At 36.2% G+C, this 24,660-nt stretch overlaps 2 protein-coding genes across 12 annotated transcripts; both read left to right on the top strand.

Annotated features, from left to right (window-relative positions):
* Positions 1-1,341: 1,341 nt before the first annotated feature.
* On the top strand, positions 1,342-15,926 carry LOC106614920 (uncharacterized). Of its 11 annotated transcripts, none has more exons than XR_011395478.1 (11): positions 6,452-6,566; positions 6,681-6,861; positions 6,921-7,226; positions 9,395-9,496; positions 9,774-12,446; positions 12,674-12,772; positions 13,409-13,492; positions 13,673-13,741; positions 14,879-15,135; positions 15,238-15,507; positions 15,588-15,926. XR_011395478.1 is itself a non-coding variant. In XM_070106935.1 (10 exons), the coding sequence occupies exons 2-10, from the start codon at positions 6,750-6,752 to the stop codon at positions 14,883-14,885; spliced, it is 3,963 nt and encodes a 1,320-aa protein (XP_069963036.1). In that variant the 5' UTR covers positions 1,342-1,782; positions 6,681-6,749; the 3' UTR covers positions 14,886-15,028. The 11 variants fall into 11 exon arrangements, 8 of the variants coding, with proteins under 8 accessions (XP_069963036.1, XP_069963034.1, XP_069963035.1 ...); XR_011395477.1 differs by having other exon boundaries at positions 15,238-15,503; XM_070106935.1 differs by lacking the exons at positions 6,452-6,566; positions 15,238-15,507; positions 15,588-15,926 and adding exons at positions 1,342-1,782; positions 14,141-14,651 and having other exon boundaries at positions 14,879-15,028.
* Positions 15,927-18,275: 2,349 nt separating this feature from the next.
* LOC106614967 (NF-kappa-B inhibitor cactus) lies at positions 18,276-23,928 on the top strand. Its single transcript, XM_070106943.1, has 5 exons — positions 18,276-19,530; positions 19,642-19,819; positions 19,966-20,146; positions 23,132-23,220; positions 23,291-23,928. The coding sequence occupies exons 1-5, from the start codon at positions 18,809-18,811 to the stop codon at positions 23,546-23,548; spliced, it is 1,428 nt and encodes a 475-aa protein (XP_069963044.1). The 5' UTR covers positions 18,276-18,808; the 3' UTR covers positions 23,549-23,928.
* The last annotated feature ends 732 nt before the right edge of the window (positions 23,929-24,660 follow it).

Raw genomic sequence — 24,660 nt, forward strand, 5'->3', positions numbered from 1 at the left:
AAGCGAGAAATTGTGTGGGTTAAGGTTGTCGCGTTGAACTGTAGAAAGCCAATGCTAAAATTTTACTTTAAAATTACCTATTTGCCTTACAAAAAATATTAAAATAAAAAGAGTATCGTAAACAAAATTTTAAAATCTTTAATCGCAACTTGAAATATTTTATATACTACATATTATATACATGAATTCAGCGTTTATAGTAATAAAACCGTTATTATTTAAAATGTATTTTGGGAGGGAGAGCTAGCTTGAATTGAAAAAGCTCTTCAACTCACACAAACCAATATAATTGTTTAAGTTTATTGGAGCTTTACTCACAAAGCGGTTTGCTGTTCAAAATGTAACGGACCGTTGTCAGTCTTTTTCTATAATTTTTAAAATATATCCGTCGTTTTTAGTGCAAAATTTTAGTTATATGTAGAGCAACGTGTGTCCGAAAATTTGATCGCAATTTTCTTTAAGTGCGCCCACTGGCGAGTCTTTTCGGTTGTGTACGAGTTCAATTAAGAGAATCGTTCAGGTGTAAGCATATGCTGTGCGTTTGTGCGATTGTTTGACATGTTGAATTTTGTTAAATTGCACATAAAGATATACATAAAAGCTCTTTTAATTGAATTAAATTGCCGATCGACGCGGGCAGGTCGAAATAATGCGTTTTAAAAACTGACGAAAATGAGAAATTCACAACGTGGGTCTTGTGCTTATACCTAAATACACGGGTGCAACTGGAAATTCAGTTTTTATTTGAAAACGTTCCAAAAAATGTAATGCTTTTAAAAAATAACGGTCGAAGGTAGGGAGAAACGTATGAAATTTTATAAAACAATTGTATACCGATGTGCATGCATCGTCGATTACTATATTCACAAGCATTTATGGTATACATACACATGTCTGTATGATTCCAAATATTTTATTTATTTTTTGTTCATTTCAGAATGCAAAAGCTTTTGAAACAATATATCTGATCGAAAAGTAAAGCAAAAATACAATGCTTTCTAGTAATTTCCGTTACATCAAAACTTGCAATATAAGTTCTGTATGTACTTAGATACATACATACACATTTCTTTAAGAAAATTGAGTTTTCATTTGCTTTAATATTTTTTATAATATCTTATATCAAATATTTTAATCAATATTCCTTTTTACTAGCGACTAGCACTTCTTTAGACAAATTAATAAACACTCACACACACTCATGCAATGAGCAAATAACTTCACAATTTAGATTTGACACAACACCTTGACGATGCGGGAGCTTTTTGTAAGCTCTCGAGCGCCAAACCTACCAATGCTAACTTCAAGCTTGCTCGAACAAGTTAGACGAAAACTAGCAGCGCTAGCACTAAACGATTCAGTTGTAGCTCAACCGCCAATCCGACTAGTTTGTCGAAAATCGCAAAATCGCAAAATCGCTCCATTGCACTTCTACTCAATAAGCAATCAATTAATCTTCCAAGCTCCGGCGAAAAATAACAACACTGTATATAAATAACAACGCGTATAAAAAACTAAAAGTCTACGAATGTAAGCATAATTAATCCAAGTGATAAACGAAATCGAAAATACTCATTTTATCCTACGCTTCTGCAACTATTAACTTGTATTTGTAAATAAACGGTGCAAGGAGTGTAATCGCGTTTTCCGAGTTTACAGATGAACTTAGCGATTTCCTGGAGCTAAAAGGTTCCATAAATCGACTAGGCGATAGCAAAACAGCGAACGGCTTGAAGAGATACTGCTAACCCCAGAACAGGCTTATTGCGGAGAGCAACCAAGGTAAAAAAAAAAGTTTAAAAAAAATCGAAATAGACGGAAAGTGGGCGGCTTTTTGACATTGCCACTGTAGGCTGTCAGTGTCTGTGGCACAGCGGTGCCGAGGGTGCAACGAGTAGTGCACTTCGACGCAGCTACTCACATATAGTAAATGCACAAATGTCTGTGTACGTGTATGTAAGCATGAGCTAGTTTCATGTGTGTTTTATTGTTATTGTATTGCTGTTTCAGTTCATTGACTGATTGCCGCGAACTGAAATGGGATGGGTGGCGCTGTTGTTGTTATTGTTTTTTGTTTCAAATTGTTTTCCAAAACGTTTCGATTTACAAATTGATCCAAGCACATGTTTGTAGGTGTATGTGTGTGATTGTGGCACCGCAATTCGAAGCGTTTATCATAAAGCTATTCTTGAATGCTGCGGAAATGGCCAAATAAGTAAATCTCTCATTATAATTTTTCACTTTTTGCGATATTATTAACGATGAGGCGATCTGATCTACGAATAATGACAATAAACAATTACCCATTGACATTTAAGGCAATATCTTTTCCATACACATTTAATTAATTGATTATTTGTTTACGCGTGTATGTACTATATGTACATATGTAGCTTCTGGATTAGTATCTCAAATCTTTGCCGACAAAACAAAAGCATTAGAATCAAAATCTTTCAACTAAGATTTTCTAACCTTGTTTTGCATATGCGATTTTAAATATTTTAATATTATATACATATATCATATACATATCTATTATGCCTAAGTAGTTAGTTGCATGTGTATTAACTTGTATTTATGGCTTAATTACTTGTAAAAGCTGATATTTCATTATTAATGCTGTGTGTGTATTAGAAACGTTTCATAAATAACCACATACTCGTACATATGTATATAGTTAGGTGAGTAAGTCATGTTATACCCTCCAAGCGATAATAACAATTCCAAGTCAACGCTTAGAAAGAAACAGACTGTGCGTATAAATGTATATTTGCGTACAAGCAGTGAAAACAAAACAAACGTATGACATCAGCATAAGAAACCGGTCTTGAGATTTCACAGCTAATCTCATTTACCATTTCCCGCTTATGAACTCACTACATCATGAAAAAAAGCCAATCTTTCAAACGAACCGGACTAGGTGGTTGAGGTGCCGAATTGATACAAGCGCATGGTGTTTATTTCCGAATAAGTGCATACATACGTAGGTACTTATGTATAAGAGCATATGTATCGTACCAACGCAAGCAGAGATCGGCAAACCATATTAACCAGCTAAGCTAAGTAAACTGATTTCGTAAAGCGACCAAACGACCGCAAAGCCACTTCGCAAAAGTCTGCGAATTTACATTTACATATGTACCATGGTATATTCATGCACTTGCATTCTCGATCAGTGGGACCTGATCTGTTTTTGGCAAGCTACCAAATGCTGGGACAATATGTCAACGACACTTTTCAGCATTCTTCCGTGCAAACAAAGCGAGACATGGCGAGTTAAGAATTGTTTGTGAAAGTTTCCAACAAATATGTATAACAAATAATAAACAAACAATAATACAAAAAAACAGTTACTTGTATTATTTACTCCTACATACTAAATAGTATACTAACATAAGCGACTAAAATGGCTTGACAAACATGTTACTTTAAAATTTACGTCATTTGTTTTATATCAACTCATTACTATTTATATATACATACTTATATAAGCTCTTTGTCAAATTATTTTGTATTTACGTGAGCTATTGCTCTTTGGCTCTCACCGTATTATTTTTACAAAAACTCCAGTCTTTTGACTTCGATTTAAATATGTGTATTACCTCATCCCTCGGAGAAAAAAGTCAAATTAAAATCCCATTATAAAAATATGAAATCATGCTGGCAATAAGACTGATTTATTCACCAAGCATACATACACACGCACATTCAGCTATTTACCTTAGCTCTGTGGTCACACTACCAAAGAGAATTTCCAAAAACTGAAGAGGTATAACTTTTATTTATAACTTTTTATTGAAAATTTTATTTATTTAAATTCGAACAATTTTTATATGTTTATATTATATGCACTTAATAAGTTCCCAAAGGAGGTGTTTCATGTAAATGTTTGACATTAAGAACCCGAACTCTGCTTTAAGACTCTGAAAACTCTTGAAGATTTACCGGGCACAAAGCAATTGTTAGTCAATTAGATATTTCTATATTTAGTCTGTATACGCTTGCATAATTATCCAATTTGTAAAAGAACTTTAGTTGAAAACTTTCTCCAGGTTTTTTTTAATTCTCATCCCACGCATTTTACTCATTTTGTCTGGCATATTTAATTAATTTTTTAACATCATTGAATCTAAAACAAATTACACCTATGTCGGTATATATGTATTTTAGCTCAATTCCATATTTAGCCAAGAATAAACAACCGTAGACAAGTCTATATTTGTTTGTATGTGCATATAAGCTATTGAAAACGAAATACATAACGTAACGCAATCTCTGATGACACAAAAATATGTCTCAAACAGTCACTCAGTTGTGTGGGCGACAATGATGTATAGTTTTTCAATGCGAGTTCACCGTGATCGCGCTTTTCATCAACATTCATAGCATTTATTTACATACACATACATATGTAAAAATTGCCCGTTTATGTTTGTAATCTGTGTATTCAAAATTCTGTTAAAATGTCACTAACGAACTCAAAATAGTAATAACTTATTTTTTCTCTTACTAAAGCTATTATGGTAACACAGCATACACTTAATTGAACTACTTGGCGTATGAGCAACATTTTTATACTCTTGCAATATGTTACTTTCTATCACTTCATAACTTTTATGAAAGTGCATGCAGACTTATGTTATAGCAACTGTAACATACTAGTTTTCAGACTGTCTTCTAGCCGATTTATGAATAAACAGAAATAGACTATCGGGAACTAAAAATCGTAAACATTTTTCTTTGTGTATTGTTATTTTGGTCTATCACATTTACTTTAATAGTGACCGCTTAATATTTATATATTTTTTGTGACGTTGCAGTAAGAACATTAATGCAAGCCGCTGCATACATATATAAAGCGTAAGCAAAGCTAATTTGCGCAATGCGTAACTTCCGTCGCCATTATGGCTGTACTTATTATATTTCCGATCCATTTCGAATAATTGTATGACAAATTAACACGAAGGCTTTATAGATTTTGTAGCTACCCTTGAAACGCAAGATTTACTAGTGTACAAGAGAAATCATCATCGATCGCTTTTCGAAACTCTTTTGGGTCTAGTCTATAGAGGATTTTCAATTTTGTTGTTTTATAGCAAACCTACCTCAAACACTAAGCCACCCCTCATCGGCCAAACACGTCGCCACTAACAACCGAACACCGAAATGCACAAATGAAGTAGTATTAAGTGAAATCAAAATGAGGACAACCAATCAAAAATACTTTTACTGTTACATACCCATGTAAACATCAAACACTTATACTACATATATGCAAGCAGACTTACGTACATATATGTATAATTTTATAGTCATATATGTATGTACATCGTTAAAAATTATCCATTGTAGCCGAAAACTTGAATATACATATGTACGTAGTTTGTTTGTTTTGTTCCGCATCACTACGCCATCAAAATAATGGTTGTCCTAGAAAATTTGACGTTCTTCATGACATTCCTTTGCATGTGTGCATGTATAAATATGTGTGAGCGTGTTTGGCTTTGTGTTTAGATACAATCGATGCATAGTAACTGAAAATCAGCTGACTGTGTTGTATTTATCTAAATATCTATATGTATCTGCCCGTATTTAGTATTTAGTATTTATTTACATACAATTACATAGTATATGTATAATATATACGGAAAACGACCACGAACACGTTTTATGAGATGGGATGGAACGCTTAGTAATCACTTATTCCAAAGTGAATGGAATCGGTGCATAAGTCAAGTCCTGATACGTTCATATGTCGCCACACAAACCAAATACACACTAATTGACATATAGAGATCACACTTCACATGAACATATGTAAAAAAGTTGTACCAATCTAGAAAACCAAATTGTATTGATTCGGTTTCGCGCGGAGTTTAAATGGACCTGTCCGAGTCAAGTCGTCGTACAAAAGCCAGCGATCTTAACAAACCCAAATCATGAAATCAGCGTTCATGTCACTTTGCAATGCTGTAGGCAGGCACCAAAACAAAACACGTTTCTGAAAGAGAGAATCAGAGAGACTTGTACTCAATTTATAGTTTTTCGTACTATATGAGAAATATTCTCCATGTAAGCAAGCAAGCATTCATTTTTATAACCTTATCTAGAACGCTTTCTTCTCTACTTTACTAACTTTTCTAATTCGAGGCTTAATTCCAACAGGTCTATAGCCTCTACAATTTTAATCTGTGGAACGTTGTTTCAATTTTGAACGATTTCGGCTATTCATTTTGTGCGCGATTTTCTTTCTATCCATAGGCAATTTCAAAACCTTTACAGATATGCCATTATTTGTTGCGGACTTCCACTTTTTGTATTAAAAGCCAAGTAATAGTGTTTTAGGTAGAGCATATTCTTGGTTATGAAAGGAACAAGTTGCCCGAGAACCTGCCATAATAAATATGATTCTAATGCATCTAAGTTTATATGAGTCTTATTTCTACACATTTCAATTATTTTGTGTAAACAACAAAAAGCAAGCAGAAGCATACATATCTACACATCGTTCATTTGCAAATATTGCTTAAATAATAGATCTCAATACCAGCAAAATGGTCACTGTGGTAATTTTCAATCTCGCTTTCGTCATATTTACGCGCGCCTGTATCAAATCGAAATATATTATATATATGCATGTATATACGTAAATAAATTTGTATATATATTTCTCCCCACAGAGAAAAGCAGCAAAAACGAAAAAGATACGCGGACCCTGTGAACCAGTAAATAAGAAACGACTGTTGACCATGGGCACCGGCATCGAACAGAGACCTTGGACACCGACTGTACGCCGCGGTAAAATAGCCGCGGAGACTTCTAGTCCGGGACCAGCGTGTGTGCAACTACCCACTTTAGTCGGTATGAAGAACAAGAAAATATGGTGAAATGTATAATATTCCGTTTCATAATCGCGCTAGGCAAGAAAGTACCTGACTCGAAGAAACCAGGCGCTCCAGCATTTACTTTTGGCCAGAAACATCGCAGCAACTTCGATTCAATTGGACCTGGGCCAGCGCAATACGATGTTACCGGATTGGGTATGAAAGGGAAGGCCACTCCTCCAGCAGCGAGCTTACGCAGTCGTCCCAAAGATAAAACACTCTTCAGGACGCCAGCACCCGGCGAGTACGATGTGGATCGAGCTGCAAAGGCCGTCATCGACGCAACGCCCAAGTACTCTTTCGGACAAAAGCCGCCAAATGAGAAGCCAAACCTAACGCCTGGTAAGTTAGTTTGGTGCTTCAAGCATTCAAGCATTTGCTTTAGGTATTCATCAAATAATAATCAAACCTTGTTATCGATGGATGGATGGATGAGCTTACTGCATTTTTGTTTGATTTATGATATCCTAATGCTGGTTCATTTTCTAACACACAGCTACCTTAAAGCTTTCAAACACGTATTCAGTACTAAGGTCATTCAGTATTAAAACTTATCAAATGCATGTGCCCCATTCTCATAACTTTATAATGTTTCAGTTCTGTGTCGATGAGTTTTTCATTCAAACAAATCCAAAAATTGGAATTTCAGATGACGCCGAATGGTGGTTTAGCAACGTGTTAATAATTTGTGCTTGTGTTAAATAGCTTGTGAAAGCTCGGTTCGTACATACGAGCTTATATATCTACATATGTACCAAATGTTAGCGATAAGAAATCAAAATTCCTAATCAAATCAGAGGTAAATTGTTAGTCCTTTTTAAATTCTTTGTAGTGTAGTGAATTGGTGCTTTATCTTACGAGTATTGAACAAAAAGCTTCATGTAAATGTTGAAATACTACCTTAATCTTTACCACTTTTATTTAAACTACACTAAATAATTTTACGACTTTTGGTATCTATACATACTTACATACTTGTAAGTAAAAAAATAGTTGCACAAAATATCGGTGAGTTCCACTTTTTTACATTATAGAAATATATGGACGATAGATGTACAACATTTCAAAAAGTATAATTTAGGACATTACACGATTTAGAAGACACATTTATTTATGCAAAAGGCTCTAAAATAGAGGTATTGTACTTCCGTTGGCAAGTATTTTCTTAGTATATGGTACTTTGACATTTAAAACTTTATAAGAATAATTAATTGCTTTTAGGTTAAAAAATTGGTTAATTTTTTACATTTGCTTTGTAAACATTTACAGTATCCCCCGGATAATTGCACTTCAAAAATTGCACAAATATACATTTTGGTTAAATTAACCGGGGAATCAATTAACCGATACTCATTTAATTGAACAATTTGTTCACTTACAGAAATGCCACTTAATTGTACAACCAAATCAATTTAAAAAAATCATATTTGCACTTTAAGTATTTATTTAGTTTTTAGTAATGATATTTAAATAATATTTTTAACTTTAAACGGAAACAAAAGCACAAAAACAAGACAATGTACATATATTTAGAGATCATTGTTTTAAAAAAAATAGAAACAAAAAAAATTACATTATTGTATTATAGTATTTTATTTTTTTGTATATGGTTTTATCTACGTGAAATAACGTGCTATTCCATATTCGCTAATTTACTTTGTTTTGCAAATATACTAACTGGTGCTTATCACAAATGCTGCGAACTATGCGCGGCAATGCCTGATAATTTTTTAAAATAAAGTTTTTTGTGCAATTAACGAAGGAAAATTAAACATATATTTTTTTCCATAACACATATTTTTAACCAATTGCGGGAAAACCAATTTACCGGGTTCAATCAAGCGGGAAAATTGGCACGTATTTTGTATGCAATATATTTTTGGCGGATCAGACGATTTAAATAAGCGAAAAAATCAATTAACAGGAGGTCAATTAAGCGGGACATACTGTAGTCTCAATTTTTAAAAACAGCTCGGGATTTAAATTTTTTCTAATGAGCACTGACTGAGAACAAATAGAATATAGAATAATAGAATGTCAATTATAGTCACAAACAAAATATATTTTACGTTTGACGCACTGTTTATTGACTTTAGGAGAAGATATTATTTTTATAACAAATTCATAAAGGTCCAAAAAAATTTCATATTTTATAAAAGAATAGAATGTATAAGTGACAGGTTAATGATTCCGGCCTTAGCCAGTATTTAACTACGAGCATACTTCTATGTTATCAATCTTTCCTATATATTTAATCTTTGCTTAAGTTATATATGTTATATATACTGTTATACATAGGCATACATATGTATTTATGAACGAGTATGCTTAGCAGTATGTGCATGCAGTTAGTTGAATGTTTGTATGCTTTTGGCATTTCTTTAAGCAATAATCCCAATGAAAGGATGCACGTTCGCCTGCGCTCAAGACCTGTTTTAATTCCTCGTTTTTATTTCTCTTCCAATAACGACAAATAACAAATTTTTTAATGGAATGCTGGTTATAAATAGCGCCAAATAGCTATCGCCCTGAGGTTTCATTTATTAAAAAGAAAGCACCGAGCTACACTTTTGGTAGAAGAACAAAGCTCAGCTTCGAACAGGCGACTCCAGGTAATGCGTTATATAGTACATAGTACACACAGTTAGTACACAAAAACAGATTATTAGATAATTCGCAACTTTTAGTAAACTCATATACATATGTACTCATGTAAATGATATGAAAATAGTCACGGCTTTGCCATTTGCATCGTAGATCAATTAATATGAGCTTATACTAAAATATCGCTTGACTGTGCTTAATTAAAATCAATACGTATGTATGTTCCGAATCCCTACATGCTTCATAACTCAGCAAATGCATTTATCATTATTTTTATTCAAATAGCACCCGGTGACTACCAAACGGAAAAAATTCGTTTAGATCACAGTCCTGCATTTTCTATGGCAGGGAGACATGATATTAACAAATCCAACGACTCTCCTGCACCAGGAACATATTGTCCCGAAAATGTTCGCCTAGGCAATACGCCGGCTTATACCATAAGCGGAAGATCAGTAAAGATATCAATTAGCGAAACTCCTGGTCCGGGAAACTATTGTCCTGAGAAAGTTCGTCTTGACAACACCCCATCATACACAATGGCTGGAAAATATGACTCTAAAATCTGTACTGCCACACCCGCGCCAGGAGATTATTGTCCTGAAAAGGTCAAACTCGATCATACGCCTGCGTATTCCATGGGTGGTCGCCACAACTTACAAAAGCCCAGCGACACACCGGCACCAGGAACTTATTGTCCTGAGAAAGTTCGTCTTGACAACACCCCATCATACACAATGGCTGGAAAACATGATCCCAAACTGAATAACGACACACCAGCACCTGGAGATTATTGTCCTGAGAAGGTGAGACTCGATCATACACCTGCGTATTCTATGGGTGGTCGTCACAACTTACAAAAGCCCAGCGACACACCGGCACCAGGCGCTTATTGTCCTGAGAAAATTCGTCTTGACAACACCCCATCATACACAATGGCTGGAAAACATGATCTCAAAGTGAATAACGATACACCCGCGCCTGGAGATTATTGTCCTGAGAAAGTGAGACTCGATCATACACCTGCGTATTCCATGGGTGGTCGCCACAACTTACAAAAGCCCAGCGACACACCGGCACCAGGCGCTTATTGTCCTGAGAAAGTTCGTCTTGACAACACCCCATCATACACAATGGCTGGAAAACATGATCCCAAACTGAGTAACGACACACCCGCGCCTGGAGATTATTGTCCTGAGAAGGTCAGACTCGATCATACACCTGCGTATTCCATGGGTGGTCGTCACAACTTACAAAAGCCCAGCGACACACCGGCACCAGGCGCTTATTGTCCTGAGAAAGTTCGTCTTGACAACACCCCATCATACACAATGGCTGGAAAACATGATCCCAAAGTGAGTAACGACACACCCGCGCCTGGAGATTATTGTCCTGAGAAGGTCAGACTCGATCATACACCTGCGTATTCCATGGGTGGTCGTCACAACTTACAAAAGCCCAGCGACACACCGGCACCAGGCGCTTATTGTCCTGAGAAAGTTCGTCTTGACAACACCCCATCATACACAATGGCTGGAAAACATGATCCCAAACTGAGTAACGACACACCCGCGCCTGGAGATTATTGTCCTGAGAAGGTCAGACTCGATCATACACCTGCGTATTCCATGGGTGGTCGTCACAACTTACAAAAGCCCAGCGACACACCGGCACCAGGCGCTTATTGTCCTGAGAAAGTTCGTCTTGACAACACCCCATCATACACAATGGCTGGAAAACATGATCCCAAACTGAGTAACGACACACCCGCGCCTGGAGATTATTGTCCTGAGAAGGTCAGACTCGATCATACACCTGCGTATTCCATGGGTGGTCGTCACAACTTACAAAAGCCCAGCGACACACCGGCACCAGGCGCTTATTGTCCTGAGAAAGTTCGTCTTGACAACACTCCATCATACACAATGGCTGGAAAACATGATCCCAAACTGAGTAACGACACACCAGCACCTGGAGATTATTGTCCTGAGAAGGTCAGACTCGATCATACACCTGCGTATTCCATGGGTGGTCGTCACAACTTACAAAAGCCCAGCGACACACCAGCACCAGGCGCTTATTGTCCTGAGAAAGTTCGTCTTGATAACACCCCATCATACACAATGGCTGGAAAACATGCTCCCAAACTTAGTAACGACACACCCGCGCCAGGAGATTATTGTCCTGAGAAGGTCAGACTCGATCATACACCTGCGTATTCCATGGGTGGTCGTCACAACTTACAAAAGCCCAGCGACACACCGGCACCAGGCGCTTATTGTCCTGAGAAAGTTCGTCTTGATAACACCCCATCATACACAATGGCTGGAAAACATGATCCCAAACTGAGTAACGACACACCCGCACCTGGAGATTATTGTCCTGAGAAGGTCAGACTCGATCATACACCTGCGTATTCCATGGGTGGTCGTCACAACTTACAAAAGCCCAGCGACACACCGGCACCAGGCGCTTATTGTCCTGAGAAAGTTCGTCTTGATAATACCCCATCATATACAATCGCGGGGAAACATGATAGCAAAGTGAAAAACGACACACCCGCCCCTGGCGATTATGCACCAGAAGCAGTGAAGCTTGGCCACTCACCTGCATTTAGTATTGTCGGCCGGAGAAATGTCCAGCTGATTAGTGATACACCAGCTCCGGGTGAATATTATTCTGAAAAGGTCCGCCTAGATCATAGTCCAGCATTTACCATATGCAGCCGAAAATACCTTAAACACACAGAAAACACACCATCTCCATGTGATTATAAACCCGAAGAATGTAAACTTGATCAGTCCCCAGCTTATACCTTTGGCATAAAAATAAATCCTCACATCAGAAATGAATCGCCAGCACCAGGGCAATATGAATTCGAGAAAATTAATATGGATCGAGGTCCCGCGTACACTTTTGGTTTAAAAGTAACTCACGAGTCAGTCAGTGAAACCCCAGGTAAGGCCTTATTATATCTCTACATATTGCACGAGCTTTGATCAAGGATCAAACATACTATATGCACATATACACTTACGATTGCAAAGTTTGTTAAAATCTCAAGTCAAGTCGGAAGACTTCACAAGATATAGCTTTCTACTGTGCAACTTAGATAAATTACTCTTTATTTATTTGCCCTTATACCTTAGCATGTGTATATAAGAAATAATATTACGTCTCCGCAGCACCCACTGCTTATGAACCAGAAAAGCACACTCTCGATTACGCACCTTCCTTTAGTTTTGGCTTAAAGCCCAAGAGCAAGTTGACCACCGAGGCACCAGGTATGTTTTTAACACATTTTTATATTTTAATTTTAGTTGTTTTGCAATAAAAAGTTCCTTATCGGTAATTCGGTTGAGCGATTGGTTGTGGTTAAGCATATGTACATATACTCTTTCATATACCTTGCAGTAAAACATCAAGCTTGTCCGAAGAAATACAAGTCTACAATTAAATAGACCTGACTAAAATCCAACTCGTTAGAATATAACTTGGCTAATACCAATCTTTTGAAAATGAAAAAAAGAGAGCATAAAAAGAGACTGCATAAGTAACCAAAAGCAACGAAAAACTTGAACAATATACAAACTGAAAATTTCCCTGAAGATATTCGTTGAAATAGACTAACATATTCGTCTTTTAATTCCAATGTATACTTTTGACTGATACTTTACAAATGAGAATGTCGAAGGACATGAATGCGTAAAAAAATATCAGTTTCTGTTGGATTTAGGCAACTAACGAATCGTTTGCGGTTCCATTTTATTTGTTACTGACGTTTTGAGAGATTTGGTCAGGTTTTGTTAACAAGTTTTTTTTGATGCTCGCTTACAAGATATAGAGCTTACAATCATTTACACCAATATATTGTATGTATGGATGTGTAGTTTGTGTATTTATTTTCGTCTTTCTCTAAGCACCTGGCCACTATCACCCAGAAAATTGTAAATTGAACAATTCGCCAGCTTTCACATTTGGTCTCAAAGTTGCGCCCATGCCAGGTAAGTCGTGCGCTAGAAATTCCCACCCCATATTTTGTAAATATTTGGCTTTGATGTGCTCTTTTTTTTATAATTTTTGTTGTTTCCGTTTTTCCTTGCTTTCTATCTACATATGTATATATGTATTCGTAAACTAAATTGGTATTCCACATGCATGTCCTGTGCGTATCGCATATTCAGCTCTGCCAAAGGGTGCTTATGTAGAAGATCGTATTTTGCAAAGACGAGAACGGCGTTTAGCTAGTCCTGGTAAGTACATATTGATGCGCTCTGTACATATGTATAAAAAGAGAGCGTTCCAGCAGTGCTTGATTAAAGATTTAACAATGATGATATGAGGAATTAGGTTTCACTTACTTATTATTTTAGTTCCATTGTACAATTTTAACTTAAAGGAAATTTTCGAAGTTACGAAAATTTATTTTTTTATCACTTCATTGGTTTCTTTATGAATTCGTATACCATTGGGATCTCTCACGTATGTACAGAGTTTTTTTTTATTTCATTAAAAAACACTTTGGTCCGCACAAATGCAAGTCTTAAAAGCAGCTTTTTCACATTCTCGCCATTTTATTTAACTTTAATTCTGAACACACATACTAGTATACACGAGTGCTTATGTACATATTTCACACATTCTCACTGTAGTACGCACCAATCAAAATCAGACTCAGCTAAACGGCGAGGTGTTAAAGTTCACCGATAATTCCTCCAATGATGTTGAGCGCACATCCAATACAATTACTAGCACAACAATAAGAACAGTTGGTGAGCAAGATGTGCTCGAAAACGGGTATAAAACGGACAAAGCCATTCGCACGCAGCACGCAGACGACAGCAGCACCAGAACAACAATCACGCAGCACATCGCCAAGGGCACATTAAACAACGGCACTGGCCTTAAAGCCAACGCTAAAGCTAAAGGCACCACAACCACTAGCACTCTAACATATACGATTGCCGACGGTGGATTAGATAACGGTAGAGAAATTCACACCGCCCACGGCATAGCTGATGCCAGCACGGTCAAATCAGGCGGCTCTATCACCAAGACGGTGGTACAGTCGGACGGCACAGCTGTTACAACGACCACATCCTCAAAAACTTCGTCCGTCAAATATGTTGTAGAGGCTAACGCCACACACGAAAAAATCATAAGGTAAACCGGGTAAGATTGTATATATGTATCACCATATGCACAAGCATATTGGTACATAATAATAAGAAGCATTGAAAATGTTTATAATCTCAAAAAATTTGCTGTATTAGTGCGCCTACTTACCCATCCATCCATTTCGCCAAACGTATGTGTACAATTAACTTATCATCCCAAACTGATTACAAACACTTTCAGACGTTATTCAACCAATATTATTCTCCCAACAGCTCCTAATGTCTATAAAATACCCACCGTCTTGGGTATCAGCAAGGAAGGCCCGATACGTTCAGCACCGGCCTTCACAATGGCCGGTAGACAAAAGCCGCGACTAATCCCAGCATTATTGCTACCCGGTCCCGGTGCATATGATGCTGAATACTCGGTTATGAAATATAAGCCACCTATGTACACAATGCGTGGCAAATTCAAATACCCGAGTGATGAGCACAATAAACCAGGACCGGGCGCACACTGTCCCGAGAAGGTAAATAATTCTCATATAATTTACAATCACATATTTTCATACTCGTACTGGCACACATGCATATTTATCTAACAATTTTAAATGTTCTCAAATTGGCAACAGTATCAGTTGTACAAAACAAGTCCAGCACCGTCATTTTCAATTCATCACAGCCCATTTTTGGGTCAAAGAAAATCTTATATCATACCACATCTCACTCGTGCATGCCTAGTTCCATAGCCTGCGGTGAGAAAATATTCAAGATTTCTATTTAGCCATGGAACTATTGAGATCTATTATTTTTCAATGCGAACGATTTCATACTCATTTTACTTTAATTGGCCAGTCGGAATATACAAAAAATTTTAAGCAAGTCACATTATAGTTCTGCAAGTATTTTAATGATTATTTATCTCTTAATGCATCTAATAATAGACATATGTGACTGTGTGTATATCATCCATACATTTCAGGTTAATCTCTCACATGTTCCAGCCTACAGTTTTGGCATAAAACACTCGCCCTACATCGGACAAATACATGAAAAATGTGAATACGGTTTCTCCGGAATATGTTGAAGGCGCTCCCACTTTGCCGATTATCAGAACTCCAAGACGGTTTAGTTAAGTTATAACTTCAATATATTAATACTACACATACATACATAAATACATATTTAAACTAACAAGGGACCTACATGTGTTGATCTATGAATGATCTGACTAATTTTTACTAAACTGGAATTGTGCAAACATTGTAAAACATTAATAAAATTTGTAAAACATAATAAAATGGATAAATTCGATTGAAAATTGCTTCGAATTCATCCCTGAGGAATACAAAGGGTAAAGTACACCCTTTGGAAGTACTGCAAAGCATAGATAGATAGATAGATTACTTTTGAGGTATGCACCGCGACCTATTATGCCATCCCCTAAGTCATACCGAATCATCTAGCCCCAGCATGTTGATAAACTCCTGCGTCTGTAGACTGCTGTGCAGTTCATTAGCAGATGTTCTGGCGTCTCCGGCTCCATGTCACAGAACCGGCAGTTTGCAGAGGAGGCTAAGCCCATGCTGAAGAGATGCTTCTTGAGCCTGCAATGGGCGGTGTAAAACGCGACAAGCAGACTGAATTTGTTCCACTGGAGATTGATTACGACTTTAAACCGTTTGCGGTCGTAACCCCCCATTATCAACCTGTCATGGCGCATGCCTTGAAGTTGTTGCCAATGTCTCTCCCTGCCTGCTCTTTCTTCCATACGGAGCAGCTCTTTAATAGTAAGCCAAGCGGGCCAACTTGTCAGCCAGTTTGTTCCCGACTATAACCCTGTGGCCAGGTACCCAAATAAGGTGCACTCGGTTGTGGTCTGATAGGCTGTTCAGCCGTTCTATACACTCCTGCACTAGAAGCGATCTGACCGATTTATAGCATAGACCTCGGCTTGGGAAATGCTTGTAAACTTCCCATGGGAATGGAGAGTTTGGTGCTTGGCCCAGCGACTCCTGCACCAATCCCCTCCGCCGTTTTCGAGCCGTCGGTGTACCACTTAATAGTGCTTTCCCTTAGCAGCAGGTCCAGCGATGAATCATTCCATTCTGCCTTGCTGCCAAGGGTAACTTTGAACTTCTTAGTGAAGCTTATTACTTTGGTAATGATGTCCCTTTGGAGAAGGGCCAGTGGCATTTCCTCATTTAGCGCCTTCATCTGCTGGGACGATATTACCTTCCCTCTGCCAACTCCCTCTGCTGTCATTTGGAAGAGAGTCTGTTTGGCTGTCTGTTTGATTACCATATGCAGCGGTGTAAGTTCCAGCATTACTTCCAGTGCTGCAGGCGGACACATATGCATTGCGCCCGACGCACAGATGCAGGCAAGTCTTTGCAGTGTCGACAGTTTAAGTTCTACCGATGTCTGCGATGCTTTAGAAACCCAAGACACCGCTCCATACGTGGTAATTGGTCTTACGATCATGGTGTACATCCACCTGATGGTCCTTGGGGAGCTTCCCCAAGATTTCCCAGCTAGTCGGTTGCACACCATGAGTGCTTTCGTAGCCTTGGTTAGGGTCAAGTCCATCGTAGAGTGGTCACCTAGTGAACCCTGTTCGTACGCCAGTGATCGCCAAAATGTGACACGTGTACCTATCAAGGTGCATTTTCGCCGATTGCCACACTCCTGATGACCATAACAGATAGCATCTACAAGGTGATACAAAGCGTTTGAGCCACCTAGTAGGCGTACTCCGGTCGCCAGAGGGTGCTGAAGTGGAAAAGCCATTTGCGCACATTCAAAATCGATCATGGTGAAATCTGGACGAATATCGCGTTCCTGATGGTGCTAGGCGAATAATTGCTAGTGATAATGGAAGTATATGAAATCCTTTCAAGCCATCCGAAGCGTTTAAACCACTTAGCGAACGCATCCCGTTAGTTGGTAACCATGGTGTATGAGCGTACTAAAAGTGACCATTCACAGTAAGAGTCGTTTATTTAACATTTCCTGTCCCTATCTTTATTTTCTGCAATAAGCTCTATGTGGCTACGTTGTGAAAAGTGTACAGCGAAATCACATGTTATAGTTGCCAACTTTATTTCAAACATACTTTTTTCTACGCACAGAAACCATTGGCGGTTATATGGTATTTACTAATATTATATAATTATATATCACATTTAATGTATATCTATATTTATTGAAATTGATATGATACAAAAAGATTTTCTTTTTGATTTCTTTTGAGGGTCGAATGTTGGCAACACTACCGTAAATTATGAATTTGCCTTGGTACTGTTGCCGTCTCAATTTTAAACGTATTATAAATACGATATATATTTATGCATAGTTGCCAACTTCATGCTTTTTTTAATTTGAACGCCAAAAAATAGATGATTTAGTGCCTTTGCAGTGCTCTTTTTAACTCATAGATAGTGATCAACATATGACTTGTACATCATTTGTATATTTTTTTACTTTTAGTAAATGCAAGCAAGTTTTAAAAAAAATTTAGATTGATTTGATGCATGTGCTTTTTGACAAAAAAAACACCTTTGTTGGCGTTTTTGAAATTTAAAAGGTGGCAACTATGTGTTTATGTGAGGTATTTCTGAACAACAAGGAAAGAAGTACAAAGGTAAACCCAAACGTGATATAATAAAAATTTCAAGTGTCTAAAGCACATTCACAAACAATTTTGCAGACGAAGAAGACGTGTTTATAATTTAATAATTATTTAAAAAAATAATTTAAATATTAAGTACATTCCATGCCTTTCGAATAGTGTTACATCGGCTTTACAAATATTTATTATATGCAGTAAAAATATAGATGCAAATGAAGAATAATAGATCATTATCGCCTGCAAATGTGAAAAGTGAGTGTGGCTGTGAAGAGAACTTATAACGGAATTTTACTTTCGGTACATCACTCAAACAATTTTATCTAAATATTAGAGAACTTACAACATGACTTAGATATATCGGACCAAAGCTTTCGGCTAACCAGATACGGTTTTTTTTTAATAAATGCGATAACTTCATACCCAACTAACAAGTTTTTTCCTTTGGTGTAGAAAGTAATGAGCCAATATTAAAATAGGCGGAATCGTATAATAAAAAGATTATAAATAACAAAATTAATAATATATTTGAGTGAAATCATTTAATACGGGAAATACCTATTAAGCATTACAAAATGTCGAAGCCAAACCCAGTAGTGAAGTGTATAGCGAGTGATAACAAAAATACAAATATTACAGACGAGAGTGGTACAAGTGTTTCAACCATTTTAGCGGCTAACGTAGATAATAAACACATTCCGGGGAAAAATGAGTTTTTAGAAAACATTGATATTGAGGATCCATCTCAAGGGACAGATTCGGGCTTTTTGTCTGGTCCTCAAAGCTCTTTTCAAGAAGAGCAGGAGGGAGAAAAATATAGCTCCGATGGAAACGATGCAAACAACCTCAACAGATCCAAATCAAATATTATTGCAAGAGAACGTCACGTCAAAAACATTACCGGAATTTCCCAACCACACGATAAAAGTCAAGGGAATATATTTGTTGTTGATTCGGGTTGTATAGAAGAAGAAGAATACGAAGAGTTCAACGATTCAGATACCAAATCCGACCGCGACTTAACTACCAAACAAACACTGCATAGTAAACCACAGTCTGCAATTGCTGCAACCAAGAATTCGAATTTAAGCGAAGAAATGAGACTCAAACATGATGTAGAAAGTCATATATCGGAAAGGTTTTGCAATCTAAGTTTAGAAAGTGGAACTGCAAATAATTTAAATGCTGCTGATAGAATTCCAACCGTGCAATCGACAGCGACATCAAATAAATCGTTAGGATTGTCTCAACTGCCTGTAGGAGAACAAATTTTTCAACAAAATGATGATGGAGACACGTAAGAAATTTTTCGGATATTAAAAAAATTACACCTAGATTTCTATATAATTCGAAATGTTTGGTAAAATTAGTAATATATTTGGTCATTGTTTTGTCATTGTCTTTGCAGTTACCTTCATTTGGCATGCATATCTGGGCAAGATAGTTTAGTAGCTGCCCTTATCCCACTAGCTATGCAACAATGGCTTCTGAACATAAAAAATGATTATGAACAAACCCCGCTGCACTTGGCAGCGCTTTATAGCCATAAAACCATTATGCGTATGCTATTACTTGCTGGCGCCGAGGTAAGCAGATACAAACTACTATAGTGAATAAATAAATTATGATGATCAAACAACTGTTAATCAATATATAAATAGAGTATATAGTGAAATGACTAAATAAGCATACTCCATTTTATATATTATATATATTATATATGTATTTCCAGCCGAATATACGAGATTGCGATGGAAACACAGCATTGCATATTGCTTGTGAAAACGGAGATGAACAAAGTGTTACTGCTTTAACAACACCATTTAGCGCCCTAGAAGTCAATGCTGCATATCAACAATATGGATACGCTCAGAGTAAACTTGTAAACAATTTTGAAATCAGAAATTATGACGGTAAGTACAATCCCTCATCGGATAAATACATACATATTTATCCTTAAATTCATTTTAATTTATGGCTTAATTAAATTCATTTACATTTGTTATTTTTTGTCTCGTATTTTCCTTATGTTATTTATAAAACAGTTTTGTTGCCAAATTTAAAATATTCTGAATATTCGCATAGACATGCCGGCCTTTCGGCTAGCCTGTGATACAGACGCTCAGAAATGGACCAATTTTTTTAAAATTATTTATAGCCATCATCATCAATTTTAATATAATATATGTATATGTATGTAGATTCAAATATACGTCTACGTTGTTGCGCAAATTAATGCAGAATATGTGCACGTAGGTATGTATGCATGCCATAGATACATGAATATATTCGGATATATTTAATTGAAAACTGGTATACATATACACATCATATTACATACATATATCTTTTCAAAATCAAATTAATGCCTACGACATCAAATCATAGGACTACAAAGACGATTTTAAACCTTTTTGTTTCGTGAACATTATTATGTCACATCATAATATGATAAAAATATATACATAGATATGTTTGTAGTATATTTAGAACAAATTCGCCAAAGTAAAAAATAATATTGGGTGTTATATTTGAATTTAAGTATATATGTACATGTGTACAAAATCTGCTATGAAACAAGCATTTATGGCTTTGGCTATGGAGGTATTATATTTTGCCGAAGCACTGTAAACATCGCCTGTTCAATCTGGTTAAGTATAATCTTTCGGGGTTTTCCCCAACAACAACGCAAACGACAACAAAACGATCGACACGAAAATCGGCACAAAACGTTTCTGCAAAAGCAGAGCGAAATATATGCGTATGTATGTCTGTATGTACGTCTAGCTGTGTTTGGGTGTGTACATGCATTTATACAAAATAACCGTGAATACATGGATGTATGCGCCTGGGAAACTACACATGGACATAAATGAAAATATTTACTTATATTCATAAATATACTATGTACATATGTATATTCATGTACACGTAAAAGCCCAAGTCCACTCAAATATAAAAATCGTACATATGTATGTTACAATGAACTTATGTAACTTCCCCACTGGTTGTCCCACGATCAGGAATTTCAGTTTAAAATTCCTCCGTCGTTTTCTGTTTATTTTAAAGGAAAACACCAAAGAGTCACAATTTCCTCTTACTATGGATTTTCTCAGAATATTTATTATAATAATATCTTAGTTTGCTTCAATGTTTTAGTTGTATTGTTTTACAGATGTTACATTGAAAATAAGTAATTTCAAGTTCGGTTTGGTTTATCCACATCATGATGTGTGAAGAAAAAACCCAATTTAAAAATGTTTGTTATATGTATGTATGTATGAATGCGTAGTTGCGATGCCACTGACTTGTATTCTCATTTGGTTGGTTATCTATTTGCCATTCAGTCGGCTTGGTGCGAATGTGTTGTATTTGAATTGGGCTGATATGAACGGGTTTTAACAATTTTATACCAAGCGTACAAGGCATTAATAAGGTTAACTGACAATTAGAAAGCTTTTTACTACTGCACTTTACTTTTTTCAACACTCGTGTGTATTAAGAGTTATTTACACTACCTTCATACATATGTACATTTAAATAAGTGACAAGCATGGAACATGTGAAACATTTATTGGGATTAACGCGCATTGATCATTGGCCAAAAATTGTTTACACAATTGCGTTTAGGGTTTTTGGTGTACGCGCTAGTTTTTCAGCACGGTTTCGACTCGTCATCATTTCTACTTTATGTATAACCACGACTGGGGTTTTCTGTTATTTCACCTGCTTTACGCAAGTGTGTATGCTTTTTAATAGTTTTCTCCACAATCGTCACAATCGCTGCATTGTTGAGTGACAAACCTTTTATTTATTTTCATTCGTTGTGAATAGCCGGTAAAACCATGTTTTATTTGCAGTCGGTGAGCGAGCAAAAGCTGCACCTCCTAATAAAAAGCATTCGACAAGTAGCTTTGTACTCTGGACATTCCACAATTGTGCCCTAAAGATTTTGTAAAATGTGTTAGCTTCATACGAAAAACCTAAATTTATAGGTTAATTAATAGAAACAAACTACAAAACGACCCACTCGCTTACAGGTACAAATTAGGTCGTACATAAATATTTGCGTAACCACAAATGTGGATACATTGAACTTTTGTTTGATTTGTCGATCTTCATGAATATGCCTAGGGTGTGGACTTACAGACTATTCATATTGTCGGATATAAGGTTAGCCATGGCATTTCCCGTTGTATGTTTCACATTAACACGAATTACTCAGTTTTGTGATTTTGTATGAGTAATAATTGTGTAGGCATAATTTTTAAAAATCTAACAGCATATTCCACACATGTACATACATTGAAAAGTTATGTTGAAGGATAATTAGATTTTGCAGGTTATCTACAGATGACAACGTCGATGCCAAATTTTTCACCATTGTGTTCTTTACTAGCTGTTATGGTCTCGTCATCATATGACGATGATTCTCGTCATTGTTGCTGATATTGCTTTGTGTTCGCTTTGGTTAATTTTAACGCTTTGACGAACTTATCCGACATTTCTGTTTACAAAAGCAAAGTTGATTTCTTGTTTACCACATTATGGGAATTTGCCGGGTTTTTCTAAACGCATGCATATGGGTCGTCAAGCAAATATATACATTCGCTCGGCGTCATTGCTCGGTTATCATGATTCGAGCTAACAGTAATGCTATCGCATACATTTGTGGGAGTGATTGCTGTTGAGATACTTCAAATTCATACTCACGTATAATAGTGGTAATTTTTTTTATCATAACATTTAGATTGCTTAGATTATTTATCATAGAAATAATAATTTTCCCAATGATACTTGATATACCATATGATATACATACATATGTTTAGTCTTAGACCGTGCATATTATGTTGTACAAATTGATATAAATATGGTTTGCTTTGTCTTTCTTTTAGGCGAATATTGTGTTCATTTAGCTGCCGAGATGGGTAATCTTCAAATACTAAGATCTTTGGTGCAATCTGGAGCGGATATCAATGCCAGAGTAAGACTTTTATAAGGATTGTAATCTAATCAAACTGTAAATTCTAATAAATATATTTTAACGTGTGCAGGAAGGAAAAGGTGGATACACACCACTACATATCTCGGTCGAAAGGAACAATGAGGAACTATTAAACTTCCTATTACTTTATTGCAAGCCCAAACTGAACTTGGAAGCAATTACTTTCGGACGACGAACTGCATATCAATTGGCATGCATTTCGAATAGATCACAAATGCAACTCATTTTGGAAAAGCATGGCGCAAAACAACTACCGCCGCCAGATGAAGATGAAAGCAGTGACGATGAAAGCAGTGACGATGAATAAGAATAAATAACTGCCTTTTCTATTCTTCCAAAAGTTCTATGTTTTAATAGAACAATTAAAATAAAATATATTGACACCCATACAAACATACATACATGCATTCATACATATGTACATATATACATTGATGTGATCATAGAAATATTATTAGAGAAACAAAAATCGATTTATCTTGTTCAATATATGTATGTAGTTATTTTCTAGTCGATTAAGAGGTAATGCAATGGGTGATAGCGCGTTTTTGTAGGAGCGTTGAAACCATTTGATAAAATGTGTCAAGTGGTTAATGCTCACAACTTTATTTTTTGATTTGTGTTCTATGAAGTGACCTTCTGAATTAAAATATATGAAAAATAAAGACTAATGCACTGAAACAATAACTTTAATACGACTCACATTGGATATTTATAACATTATAAATGTGTTTAATTTCTAATTATTTTATGTGGCGTATATTTACCAATTTTAGAATCTGACTGACTTAAATTAAATTGAACTATGAAATGCAATAAACAAATTGAAAACTGACAAATTTACATTATTTACTGATGTAGGAATAGTGAAACATTTTTTAATGTAAAAAACTAACACCTAGATCTTGGGTATTATTTTATTTTGAATAGGAATGATAAAAAGGTATGTACCAGCAAGTTATTACCTATTAGTAAAGTTATCATGCTGAACATTTGTGGTGTATTTTGTGTCTTCCGACTAATGAAAGTTTTACAAGTTATTTTTTCAAGCTGTCCCATATACATATAGAAAATATATATTTGACTTGAGTGCCAATTGGTTTTATTTAGAATATATACTGAATAATTTAAGAACATACAACCCTCCCTAACCTAGTAGAATTGAGTTCTTCGTATTACGGTAGCTTATATAATATATATCAAGACTTGAGTCCGACCAATTAATGCACTTATGATCTGCATGCATAACACATGAGACTCATCTAACCTCTTCTTTTAACACAACTCGTTTTTGGAACCAACAGATAGACTATAGCATTGACATATATTTTCACAACAACACTATTCAAATGCGCGTTTACTAAACAGAACCAGAGTACAAACCCCAATCCGAGATGTTGATCTAATATTGTCCATTCC

This window comes from Bactrocera oleae, chromosome 3 (genome assembly GCF_042242935.1).
Source record: "Bactrocera oleae isolate idBacOlea1 chromosome 3, idBacOlea1, whole genome shotgun sequence".
In the NCBI taxonomy this organism is placed as follows: Eukaryota; Metazoa; Arthropoda; class Insecta; order Diptera; family Tephritidae; genus Bactrocera; species Bactrocera oleae.